This window comes from Monopterus albus, unplaced genomic scaffold (assembly GCF_001952655.1).
Source record: "Monopterus albus unplaced genomic scaffold, M_albus_1.0 scaffold24.1, whole genome shotgun sequence".
Taxonomy (NCBI): Eukaryota; Metazoa; Chordata; class Actinopteri; order Synbranchiformes; family Synbranchidae; genus Monopterus; species Monopterus albus.
The window spans coordinates 1,272,332-1,285,756 of NW_018127904.1; the positions used below are offsets into that span (position 1 = coordinate 1,272,332).

Genomic DNA, 13,425 nt, shown 5'->3' on the forward strand with positions numbered 1-13,425 from the left:
AAAACCTCCATCAAAACCCTCCCCCTCTTCCCTCCAGCAGCCAGAATCCCTTATCCAGACAGACAAGGCTGTCTCTTACATTTGTCTCTCTGCTCTTCTGAGCTTTGATTTGTCTGCCAAATCGAGTTACCATACACGTAATAGTTTTCTCTGAAGGTCGCCCTGTGTTATGCATCTAACCTGCTGTTTGCACTCTAACAAAAAGCTCATTCCTAGATGCTATCCCTTTTCTGTAATGAGGATTGTACTGGTCTCACATCTGCCAGAGGAGCATTCCTCTAGGGCTAAGTCACCATTTGAACCTGCACAGCTGAAATGTAATGACATATTTGTCTCGTCAAGACTCCACGTCCCCTCTTCATGCGGCTCATACCTCCTTAAAGTTGTCAAACGCAGAGAGAATAATTTCATGGCCTCCTCTCACGAGACAAACTGCCGCCAGGAGCTCCAAGACCAGAGCTTTAGTTCTGTAAAACAGGGAAAATAAGAGCAGAAGGTGAGGAAATGACAAGTGCCAGAATTGCAGCAAACCTTCATTTAAACACAGAGCAGACAAGTAGAAACACAGTGTTTATTACGATGAATGTCCTTGTCATTTCATGCCTGTTAAATTTTTTTTTGATTGGTCTGTGCCTGAAAGGAGAAAACAAACAACAAATAAGTAAAACTTGAGGTTTAGTCTGTGTATGTATGTAGGTAGGTGTGTGTATTTGAGCACACAATCATCCTGTGCGTCCAGTCTGTGGCTCATTCGTGCGGGATTTCTCTGCCTGGATGAGATGATATGTGACAGATGATGTGAAGTGGTTTCATATCCACTTTTGAGGAAACCCATAAGCCCCGGTTCATGAAGTGAGCACCAACCCCGCTCATTCACACATAGGCAGAAGCAGGTCCTTCTGTGGCGGCCCTGCAAGTGCAGCAGAGTGTGACAGCAGCGGCCTGGCCTGGCCTGGCCTGTCTGTCTGGATGAATGTGTCCCCCGAGCAACAGAAAACTCCCTCTGGATCAGACTATGCAGGTGCACTGAGGTCAAGGTTGGACTCTGAGTAAGTGATTATGATTTCAGGTCCAAGTTAGTAAAATATCTGGATTTGTTAAGCTCTGAACCAAACTAATCTATTACTGAATATTTCAACTCAGTTGGTAGATTTTAAGATATTTTTGGCTTTTGATTAGGACTTACCTTGGATTTTTATTGTTGAGACTTAAAGCAATTTCATTCACAGCATGTGGGTGTGACATGACCATGTTGAAGCCATACTGGAAAATGAGTGAGAGGGAGAAAGTCAAATAAGTTAATAACAAAGAAGATGAACCACTGGATGAGCCAGAGGTGCATTCATCTACATAAAAAATGAAACATGGAAAACTAGTAGTGGAACAAACTGAATTTGGCCTCAGTTGGAAAAGTGTACTTCAACGCAGAGTGATAACAGTCTGTGGGGATGTCTGCAGAGGGCTGACCTGGTAGTTCATGATGGCACGCAGGCACATGATGCAGACGTGAACATCGTCTTTCTTAGAGACCAGTCTGGAGTTTTTCAGTGTCCGCCGGCTGGGCAGTGTGTTACAACTGGAAGATTATTGAAAAGACAAAAAAAACAATTAAGAGGTCTAGTTTACTAAATGAAATGTCAGGTCTATGAGCATCTGAATGCAAACAAGAGAGCTCAAAGCCTGAATAAACAAGAAACAGATGCCATTAATAAATAGGGAGGCTATTAAACTGACATGCCATCGTACATTAACACACAAAAAGGCCACAGAATCTACAGCTTCAACCGGGGAACACAGGCTGCCCTCTTTCAATTGTTTTAATTTAATGTCCTTCACAAAGATATCACTTACAGCTAACACAATAGCGGCCAGTCATTTGCATGCAGCACGGTGTTTGTGCAGCTTAATGTGAACAAAAACAAGGCTTTTTCTCATAGCACAGCTCTCACAATAGAGGAGAAATGCTGGAGCAGCAGTATTAGTGAATAATATGCAGAACCAATCAGAGCAAAACTATTTATTTGCAGACTTCATAAGGCTCATTTACCAGCCTAAGTTCTGGGGAAAACCGTATCTTCAAGCTACTGAATCAGACATGTTGATTCCTGTCAGCTAACGTGCCTGAAGGCATGACTGCTCAGTGAACAACTCCATGTGTGTTTCTGAAAAAGGAAGACGCAGCAGTTTTAGAACAAAGATGGTTCCGGTCATCTTTATTAGCGAGGTTCATGCTAAAATAAGACAGAAAACTATTACATTTCATGTCTTAAAAAACACTTTGTGTCCTCACATACAACTAACAGTTACTATGTAAGTTTATGTGTCTTTGTATCTATTAGTATTGTATATGTTGTGCTCAGCAGGATGTGCAAAACAAGGTCCCTGACATAAATGGAGTCGACTCCTGTGGTACCTTCTGACAACTGGAGCGCCTGATTCACACAGCAGCAAAAAATAAAATAAATTCCTAAAGGATGCCTATTCCTCTCATGATTGATCAACATCCAACATGAGTCACAGCACACTAGGGAGGAAATGAGATAGCAATATTTCTTAAACACAAATAGAACTAATGATAAATAACTACGTAACATCAGCTAAGTGAAATACCTTAACATGCTTTGACATATTTGATGCTAGTCAACTAAAAACACAACACAGTGAATCCAGAGGGATTTACAGCACAGGGAGAAAAGCAATAAAGTTAATGAGAAGTCCTCATTGCCATACCATTTAGTGTTAGATCTACCGTAAGGACATGCTGGGGCATTTGCACATGTACAGGGACACAAGTTGCATGACCAAGAACATTCAATGCTCTGTAGACAACAAGATTTTAATCTGAATCTGTGATGAGTGCTGCCTTTTGATCCTGGTAAAGGTGACGTACAACTCTGGACTAGTTAGAGACAGGATAAAGAAAATCTGACTGATAGCAAAATATACATTCGCAATAAGCAAACAACTATGAAAATTATGCCATATTGAATCTGTGTCCATGCAGAAAAGGTGCACAAAGCTGGAGTAAAAGGTGAGTCAAGTCATTTATTTGCATTAAGCAGGAAAGAGGTCTGAGACACTCACCATTTGATATTCTGGTTACAAAATACTGTGCAAAAACCATAATAAAAAGAATTTGCTCTAATTAATGCCACTCATAAAAACTATAACTACAACTACAGGCTACAAAATACAGACAAACACAGCTATGTATTTCTAGCTAAGTCCATCAAACTCCATAGACATACCATCTTATGTGAGAGCACTTTGGACAGCTCAGTGTGCTTGGTGTCCTTCAAGATGCCAGTTGAAGAAGATAAATACAGGTACAACTCAATCAGACATGTAGCTGCTGTCAGCTAATTCTAACTCATAGCTAATCTAAAGAGTGATGACAGGATGTCTGCTGTCAGCTATTAAGGTCAGATAATTCTAACTCAGAGCTAATCTAAAGAGTGATGACAGGATGAGAGGACAGCAATTCTTAATAATAGACAAATGAACATGTAAGACATGTAAAATTATTAAACCTCTGAAGACCAAAGCAAATGCTTCATATTTAATGGGTAAATCCCATTTTCCTTAATTATATTCACATTTTCCTCACTTGCGTCTTTTTCTTGAGTCTTAGTGCCGCACACGTAAGATGCCAAGAAAACATGCGAGGAGAGAGGAATTGAGGAATCGTGTTTTTGCAGAGATGAGACATCCTTTCCTCCCATTCTTCATATGAAACATCCAATCGCCAGTTGATTTCCAACAAAGGGGTGTGTCTGTCCACATAACACTTCTGGCTCCTCCAGGCAGCCCGCTCACTCCTCAGAGCAGGAAGAGGAGCTTTGGGATGTCCTTCAAGATGGTGGACCGGAATGACTTATAATCAAATAAGGGAACTGGGATTTACCCAGTGACATCATTTATCAAACAGGAAAACAGATAAAGCATCCACAGAACATAAGACTTTTTGAGTTTATCTAATCTCTCTGTTATAGGCTTGTGTTTAGCTTTTACACGGTTTTGTAGGCTTCTGCACAGAATGGCATTTAGGGAGCCACACAAGCAGCACACAGGCACAAAGGTAAGAACACTAAGCAGAAAACCCCATTTGCTCCAAGGAAAGGAGATTTCAGTCTGCAGCGCAATAGGGGAGGCTAGCAGTACAAATACTTCACATCCCCGACACAAACAGCAGGAGAAATAAAATGGGCAGCGGTAGCAGGGAGGTACATTAAGGTGAGGAGACAGAGTGTGTGTCCATGTGTGCATCTGCCTACAGCACTATGTGTCTAGGGATGGTTAAGCTGCAGAAAGCTCACTGTGAGCCAGCAGAGCGAAGCTGAGACCTGCCTGCTGTTGAAGGGTGGCAGACACATGAGTAGATGACTATGGAGGAATACCAGGAGAGAACAGAGGAGAGAATCAGGCTCACTGGAGACGCTCTGACCTGTTACACATACTCCACATGCTCGGGAGTGATGACACAACAGTAATGTCTGGAGGCAGCAGAGACTTACAAGTGATGTCAAGCACATACAGGTGGTCATTTTACAGATTATTAAGGGCCGATATCTCTGCTGGCACTGTACAGTTAAAATACTGTATGTATAAGTGACAATTACTGGAATAGTCCAGTAATTTCATCACTTTGGGGACATAGGATGTTACCACAGTGGGCACTGAATTACAATGGCAAACCTGGTTTAGTATACGAGTTTCTGAAATAAGGTGGAACAAATGAGTGAAACCTAAGTTTCTTCTGTGCTACATCTACTAACTTTATATGTACTGTATTAGTTAGCAAGAAAACCTTTTTTAACTTGGCAATGGCCAATAGAAAACAACTCAAAGAATGAATGAAAAGGTTATTTTCATGCAAAGATCTCATATTTAAAAAAAAAAAAGTGACCCATTGAATCAGTAGAATTGTATAAAATGCCTTCAAATTAACCTCTTCAAAATAAAGGACTAGAGGTCCCAGAAGTCAATGCAAGTGCTGTACCAAAACATCGACAGAATGACAGGGAGGATTAGAAAAATAATGCACTGAATGGGATTTGTGCTTCAGAGGATATATTAGCATGGGCTTATGAATTAACAGCTGTAAAATCCTGTGTGCACAGGATCTGGACTTAAACTGGTCTGTATGGTGACCATAAAAAGAAATCCGGAAAAAAAAAGCTCCATAAAAGAGAATTTTCCTTCTGCTGCATCAGTTGTCGAAGGGAAGTTGATGCAGCACATGTCAATCATGTGTCATAATCATGTGAAAAACCAGTCTGACAATGCCAAAACAATTCCAGACAAATGGTATTTGCATGCTGCTAAAAAAAAAATTTCTTAAGCCATTTAAAGTCTTACAGACCTCATGACCACACAAACAGGCCGCTGAGGCATCATATGAAATGTGTGACTTCTCAAAATAATCATAATACAGTCACACTGCTCCAGCCAAACACTTAGTAACTCAGAAAAGCAGAACGCCGAAAGGAAAAACCACCACCATCAGTGGTAACTTGTGTGTATCATACCGTATCGTGGAATGTCGTCCAGCACGTGTGATGCCACTCCCGGTGATGGGAGATGGCAGAGTGCTTCCCCTATGCAGGTCTTCTATAGAATGACTCCAGGGTTTAGACTTATCCATTCCAGTCTCTGGGTTGTTCTCCATGCAGTCTCCATCAAACCTGTCACACGGTGGAAATGATGTAACATAAGACAACAAAGCATTAATCAACATTTACCCTGACATCTGACATTGCTTGCCTCAGTGGATGTTTGAGGCCATTAAGGTATCATTCACTGAAAACAATAAAAATATTTGTTTTGTTAAACATATACAGTGGTGTGAAAAAGTGTTTGCCCCCTTACTGATTTCTTATCTTTTTGCATGTTTGTCACACTGTAATGTTTCAGATCGTCAAACAAATTTATATATTAGTCAAAGATAACACAAGTAAACACATCATGCAGTTTTTAAATGAAGGTTTTTATTATTAAGGGAAAACAAAATCCAAAACTATATAGCCCTGGGTGAACAAGTGTTTGCCCCCCTGTCAAAACACTGGTTTATCGCACCTGAGTTCAATTTCTATAGCCACACCCAGGCCTGATTACTGCCACACCTGTTCGCAATCAAGAAATCACTTAAATAGGACCTGCCTGACAAAGTGAAGTAGACCAAAAGATCCTCAAAAGCTAGACAGCATGCCGAGATCCAAAGAAATTCAAAAACAAATGAGAAAGAGAATAATGGAGCTCTATCAGTCCGGAAAAGGTTATAAAGCCATTTCTAAAGCTTTGGGACTGCAGCGAACCACAGTGAGAGCCATTATCCACAAATGGCGAAAACATGGAACAGTGGAGAACCTTCCCAGGAGTGGCCGGCCGACCAAAATTACCCCAAGAGCGCAGCGACAACTCATCCAAGAGGTCACAAAAGACCCCACAACAACATCCAAAGAACTGCAGGCCTCACTTGCCTCAGTTAAGGTGAGTGTTCATGACTCCACCATAAGAAAGAGACTGGGCAAAAATGGTTTGCATGGCAGAGTTCCAAGACGAAAACCACTGCTGAGCAAAAAGAACATAAAGGCTCGTCTCAGTTTTGCCAGAAAACATCTTGATGATCCCCAAGACTTTTGGGATAATACTCTGTGGACAGACGAGACAAAAGTTGAACTTTTTGGAAGGTGTGTGTCCCATTATGTGTGGCGTAAAAGTAACACCGCATTTCAGAAAAAGAACATCATACCAACAGTAAAATATGGTGGTGGTAGTGTGATGGTCTGGGGCTGTTTTGCTGCTTCAGGCCCTGGAAGACTTGCTGTGATAAATGGAACCATGAATTCTGCTGTGTACCAAAATATCCTGAAGGAGAATGTCCGGCCATCCGTTTGTGACCTCAAGCTGAAGCGAACTTGGGTTCTGCAGCAGGACAATGATCCAAAGCACACCAGCAAGTCCACTTCTGAATGGCTGAAGAAAAACAAAATGAAGACTTTGGAGTGGCCTAGTCAAAGTCCTGACCTGAATCCAATTGAGATGCTGTGGCATGACCTTAAAAAGGCAGTTCATGCCCGAAAACCCTCCAAATACTGTCAGCACTGGCAGCGTACAAACACCTAAAAACAAAATAGGCCTTAACAGCTAGAAAGCCACAAAGCTCAGGTCTGTCATATCACCAGCTAAGACTATAAAATATAATCAAAATCCGAATGAGCTTTATTGACCAGGTGCATTGAACACACAAGGAATTTGATTTCAGTACAGTGGCTCTCAATGTGCATGTCCAATGCTCTTCTGTACAGCAACAAGTAAACAAGATAAGACAGAGACCAAGAAAAGAAAAAGAATGTGCAAACAAGAAGAAAGGCATGTGCATTTGGAAAATAAAAATAAAGTGCTTATAAGTATGAAATACATGTTCATATACACAGTTTATGAACTGCGCCTAGAAATTCTGTCCATAAAAATAATGAACAGAACCGGTGACAAAGGGCAGCCCTGCCGGAGTCAAACATGCACTGGAAACAAGTCTGACTTACTGCCGGCGATGCAAACCAAGCTCCTGCTCCGGTCGTACAGGGACCGGACGGCCCTTAGCACAGGGCCCCGGACCCCGTACTCCCGGAGCACCCCGCACAGGGTGCTGCAAGGGACACGGTCGAATGCCTTCTCCAGATCCACGAAACACATGTGGACTGGTTGGGCAAACTCCCATGAACCCTCCGCCACCCTGAAGAGGGTATAGAGCTGGTCCAGTGTTCCACGGCCAGGACGAAAACCGCATTGTTCCTCCTGAATCCGAGGTTCGACTATCGGTCGAATTCTCCTCTCCAGTACCCTGGCATAGACTTTCCCGGGGAGGCTGAGGAGTGTGATCCCCCTATAGTTGGAACACACCCTCCGGTCCCCCTTCTTAAAAAGAGGGACCACCACCCCGGTCTGTCAGTCCAGAGGCACTGTCCCCAACCACCATGCGATGTTGCAGAGACATGTCAGCCAAGACAGCCCCACAACATCCAGAGACTTAAGGTACTCAGGGTGGATCTCATCCAACCCCGCCCCGGTGCCTTGCCACCGAGAAGCTTCTCAACTACCTTGGTGACTTCAGCATGGGTGATGGACGAGTACACCTCTGAGCCCCTGCCATGTCTTCCGATGAGGAAGCAGAGATTTTGTTGTACTTGGCAGAAACTGTGGAAAGAGCTAGTTGCAGCATATCTGTTATGATCTATTTCAGTTTTTAGATGGTCATTTTTATGCTTCTGTTGCAGTGGTAATAATGATAAACACATTTTTACGGCTAACCATTCATAATGTGGACAGACCATAATAACATATGGTGAAGTGATGGGGGTGAATTAAAAATTTAACTATGCAGCTCTTTGGCTCTGAACAGGAACCCTGTGACTGACTAATAATCACATCGTCAGTCCACGAATAGAAGCCTATGGTTGGTATAAATTGCAGCGCCAATGTGTCAGCAATGGGCCCCAAGTGACTCAGTGTTTCTGACAACCAGGCAGCAGTGGTTGTGTTGGTGGTGGTGCCGTGCAGAGATGCATCAGTGACTGTGCAGAAGAGCAGCATTGTGTTGGTTGTCTGTTCTGCATACTGACTACAGTGATAGAAAAAGAACTAGTAGCGACTTACGTGACAGCATATTGTGCGAAAGAAAGGTACTCCACCAGCACGTCCAGGCCTTTGTTTTCTTCATTTAGAAATTCTCTCACCCACCTGAGGAGAGACAACAACAAAGTCAGCAGACAAACTGATTAGTTTTAGGTAAGAGATCTAAAAGTAGAGCATGTTTTTATAGTAGTGCGAGTTTCTGAGTTTAATCTGTTTCAGCAGAAACTCTTCATCACTTTCACAGTTAAAAAAAAAAAAAAAAAAAAAACGGCGCTTAACGCTGGAAAAAATAAACAATGCTTTGAAATAGAAATTGTAAGAATTTCCTTTTTTAAAACTGTTTTGTGGTCATTTTTAACATCTAGGTAAATATCGACATCCCAACACACATAGTATGTGTTCTGTAAGTCGAAACATCAGGAAAATCACTTGCTGTTATGGCACTTTTAATATACTCTTGTTTATCTGTAAAGCATATATTATATCATTTCCATTTTCTAGCACAATGCAGGCTTTGACCAGACCAGACCTTGGTGTACAAATGTTTTCAGATTATTCACCCCCTCCTGCTCAAGTTCCCCCCCTTTGCCAAGAAGAACTGTAATGACCCGTTTGACAGACTTCAAAGCTTCCTGGCTCACAACAGCAAACGTATCACACACATGCTTGTGTTTGCTTAAAGAGCAAAAAAAAAGCACAGGCATCCACAAGCACATACACACAAACTCATGACAGAGTGTGCCTCTTTTGTCTGTTACTCTACCCCCCCACCCACACACAAACAGTCTTCAATGACATAATGCATTCCTTGGCCCTTTCCCTAACCCTCACCTAAACCTCATTCTACCCTCAACCCTAAAACTAACAGCCCTTTAAAGTTGTGAGTCCAGCTCAAAATGTCCTCACAATGATAAACAGCTATAGACAAAAGTGTACACACACACACACACACACACACAGAGTTTCTAACTCTGGCAAAGACAAGCTCCCAAAATAATTAAAGGCCTATTGTCACCTTCCTTAAAGACACTGAAGTGGGCCACCCATGCATTTTTTTTATTTTGCACAGAAAAGATGAGCTTTTCACAGGAAAACTCCCACTTCTCTCAGCATGTTCTTTTCCCCCTCCATATTTATAACCAGTGTGAGCTGAATCACATCTTACTTTAATTGCATCTTATAACAGTGTGGTATATTTTTATTGGAGACCCCAACTGCTATGACGGGCCTGATTACTAGCGATTAAATAAATCTGGAGGGCTTGTATGTACATACATGATGACTCACAGACAGGCTTTTGAGAAGTATTGCATTGATGAAGATGTAACGTTAAACAGTTTTTAAAATCCACTAGCTGCTTCTTTATTAGCTCCCCTGTTGTATAACTGCATGGGAGCAAGTAAGACTAACAAGAACGTCCAGTAAAGCGGTGCCTGGTGGGACACGTCGTGCTTTCAAAAGGCTCGGCGCTGTGGTCTCGTCAGGCCACATGGTAATCATTACCACAGGACACTAACAATCCTCCCATTCACCACATGTTGTTGAGCACTGAGCAACATGTGAGCAGCAGGCAGGGAGCTGGGGTTTGCATCAGCAGTGCTCATACGAGGACAAGCTGCCTATTATACGCACCCTACATGAGAGATACATTTCTCTGTTTCCCCTCTCAAAAGAAGCAGTAATTATTCTCTGTCTGAGTGGGTGACATCTTGCTCCCTCGTCATCCCCTGCCCCCGCCGCTCTCAATCTCTCTTTCTCTTTCCCCGTCACTCTGCCATTATGGGACTGTTTCATTGTCTAGTCTAGATTAGGTAGATCATTGAATCTAGTTTACCAAAATAAGGTCGCCAAAAAGAGCTAATCCTAGTAAACACTGACTCGACGGCTCTGCCAGACAGATGTAAAAGCAAAATTTGATCAGTGTGTAAGCAGTGTGTTAGCAGTGTGTTGGAGTGTGAGAGACAGCGCTGTCAGAAACATGATGAGATGATTTGTGATTTTCTGTGAGAGGAAAACAGATGAACTGAAGTAATGTGTGTGTGTGTGTGTGTGTGAGGAAGAAAAAAAAACTGATTTACGAGATGAAGTTTAGATAATGTGGGTGTGTGTATTTGAGGTCTTGTGATGATTGTGTAACTAGTCTATCACTGCCTCTCTGCTGTCACAACAGGCTGTGACCAGCGGATGCTCTCCCCATCGCCTCTTCCTGTCCTCGACGGGGTCTCTACATCTCCATGTCTCCCAGCTGCTCACCCCTCATCCTCATTCCTACCAATGCATCCTGAGGTCTAATTCATTCGCTATCCATATGTACAGTTTTAACTTGAACCGTGTGTGCTCGTTACTACACAGAGAATCCAATATATCAATTTCTAAGTCATCGTTGGTAAACCAGTTCCTAAATTACACACAAACAAACCTGCTTCTTTCTGAGTAACATTTTCGCCGCCCCACACATTTAGCATTCGTCATGGACAACGCAACCACTCATGCTCAGATTCATTCCTGTTAGCAGCAGCTAGTGCAGCATCAAACAGTTAAATCATTTTAAAGAATATTTTTAATGCAACAATTAAGCAAATTGGTCATTTATGAATACACTAAAAGTACAGTACTGTGCAAAGGTCTTAGGCCCCCATTAGTTTTGCTTTTTAGCAAGGCTGCAATGATAATTTATATTTATTTCTCAGTCTCTTTATTGAGATATAACTAGAAAAAATGCACACAGTATAAAAAAATGTTCAGGATAGAATGGCTTCTACAGTCCAAAGTCAGTTTTTGGCATGACAGCTTGAATTCTCTTGGGCAGAATTCAAGCTTGTCTTGAAGTCTTGAAACCATGACAGACCCTCCACCAAGTTTCACTGAAGGCTGTGAGCACTCATTCTGTCTCACACAGTGCTGACAACTGGACCCGAACATTTCAAACTTTAATTCATTACTCCGTTCAGTACTCCTTCCACTGATCTTCACTCCAGTCTTTAAGAGCTTTTGCATATCTCAGCCTTTTCTTCCTGTTCCCCTTCTGAAAAAGCGGTTTCTTGGCTACTGTCCTTCCACAAAGGCCGTTCCTGATCAAGCTTCTTTGGGCTGTGGAAGGATCAGCTTAGCATCCAGATGAAGCTGCCAGATGCTGAGCCAGGTCCTTGCTGGATTTCCTCCAGTCTCTCAAAGAAGAATTTTGACAGTTTTCTTGCGCTTCTACTCCTGTTTTTGTCCTTGACTTCTCTGGATTCCTCATATTTCTTTAGAACAGCTTGAATATCACATCCTGAGTACCCTTTTCCTGTTGTATTCTGATAAATAAATAAATATATACAACAAATCAAATGGTGGCCTAAGACCTTTGCACAGTACTGTAGTACTTTGTAGAGTCACTCTTTTGTGCACTGACATTTTTATTTGACCATCACATTAAAAAAAATAAAGATCTGCTTTTATCCCCGTGCTGTATCTTCATTCATTTAGAAATCACCCTGATAAATGAGGCCCCTGGATCCTACACATCCCAGAGTGAATTAGGCCTCATTAATGATGCTGAGAAATCCATCACAATCTCTGACCACCAGGGTCTCTAAATCAGATGGACTGGCCATGTGATCTAGAGCAAGACAAAACACAAGAGACCAAGTACGACTCATTGAGATATTGATCGCTCCTTGAGGCTGACTGTAGAGCACTGAATCGATATCAGCTGCGGCAGGTTCAGGCGTGTTAACCTGGAATTACAGACGAATACTCTGCTGTTTTTATCTGTTGTGAAATCATAATCTCTTTAGTAACATCTACAATATTACCCGTTCGGGATGGCAGCCTGGAGCACTGATGCATCAAGCTGTGCAGTTCAATTACTGCAAGAAAAATGTATTTTTCCTTCAGAGGCTGTTCATATGTCAGCCGCCCTGAGCGATCAATCGATTAATCTTTTCTGCATCGCCACATGGTTTTCTGTGCAATATTAGGCCACAGCACAGACATGAATGGGGGATGGTGGTAAGTGTCAACGTCTGTGTCTCCAAGTGTCTGGAATGCCAGACTTTTCCCCCTGAATCTAATATAATGAGGTCTGGGACACTCAACACTACACAAGCTTTGCACAGTCCTGCAGTGACTCACCCTATGTGATTGGTCCGTAACGAAATTTCCAGTTCTCTCAAGACTTGGGTGGACTCCTGAACCCTCCGTCTGAATTTCTGAGGAAGGAGACAATGGGGGAAGTTAATATTTCATCATACCACCAGAACTGTAAATCATCAAGTGGTAGCACAGGGATGTTTTGGCTGATGAAAATGTTTTCTGACAGAAAAGTCAGACAAACAGACACAGACACAACCGTGAAAGCAAGAAAGCCAGGCACAGATTAAAACAGAGAAAAATCAAAGCTGGGATTGGGTTGTTCTCATAAGATTTTTAACCAACTTGCCAGTAACCACTCAGTGAGCTAAAATAGAAGGGGAGCTGACTCACTGGAAACTGTGAATATAGAATAGTTCCCATTATTTCTGTAGCTCATGTTCTTTCGACAGCAGCAATCCTCCTTGTAGCGACGTGATAAACTGATATAACCTCACTGGGAACCTCTCAAGCCCTAACAGGACACCCAGCAGCCACACAAACACGCCATGTACACAGGTCCACATTCTTGGCCCTGTTACTGTGGCTACACCTACAACAAAGTGTGTGAGCGGTGAACATGGTGGTATGAAGTGCAAGTGAATTAACCAAAAAAAAAAAAAAAACACACACAACACAAAACACAGCAGAAAAAGTGAGTTGCTCTTTGATTTCATC

The 13,425-nt window shown here is 42.3% G+C and overlaps 1 protein-coding gene across 1 annotated transcript in view; it reads right to left on the reverse strand.

Annotated features, from left to right (window-relative positions):
• The window catches only part of fmnl2a (formin-like 2a), a 50,254-nt gene that overhangs the window by 12,850 nt on the left and 23,979 nt on the right, over positions 1–13,425 (reverse strand). The window contains exons 4-9 of the mRNA XM_020594665.1: positions 12,751–12,827; positions 8,656–8,739; positions 5,529–5,684; positions 1,468–1,576; positions 1,187–1,263; positions 374–467 (exon numbers count right to left, since the gene is read on the reverse strand). Coding sequence (XP_020450321.1) covers positions 374–467; positions 1,187–1,263; positions 1,468–1,576; positions 5,529–5,684; positions 8,656–8,739; positions 12,751–12,827 — 597 coding nt within the window. The remainder of the gene's footprint in view (positions 1–373; positions 468–1,186; positions 1,264–1,467; positions 1,577–5,528; positions 5,685–8,655; positions 8,740–12,750; positions 12,828–13,425) is intronic.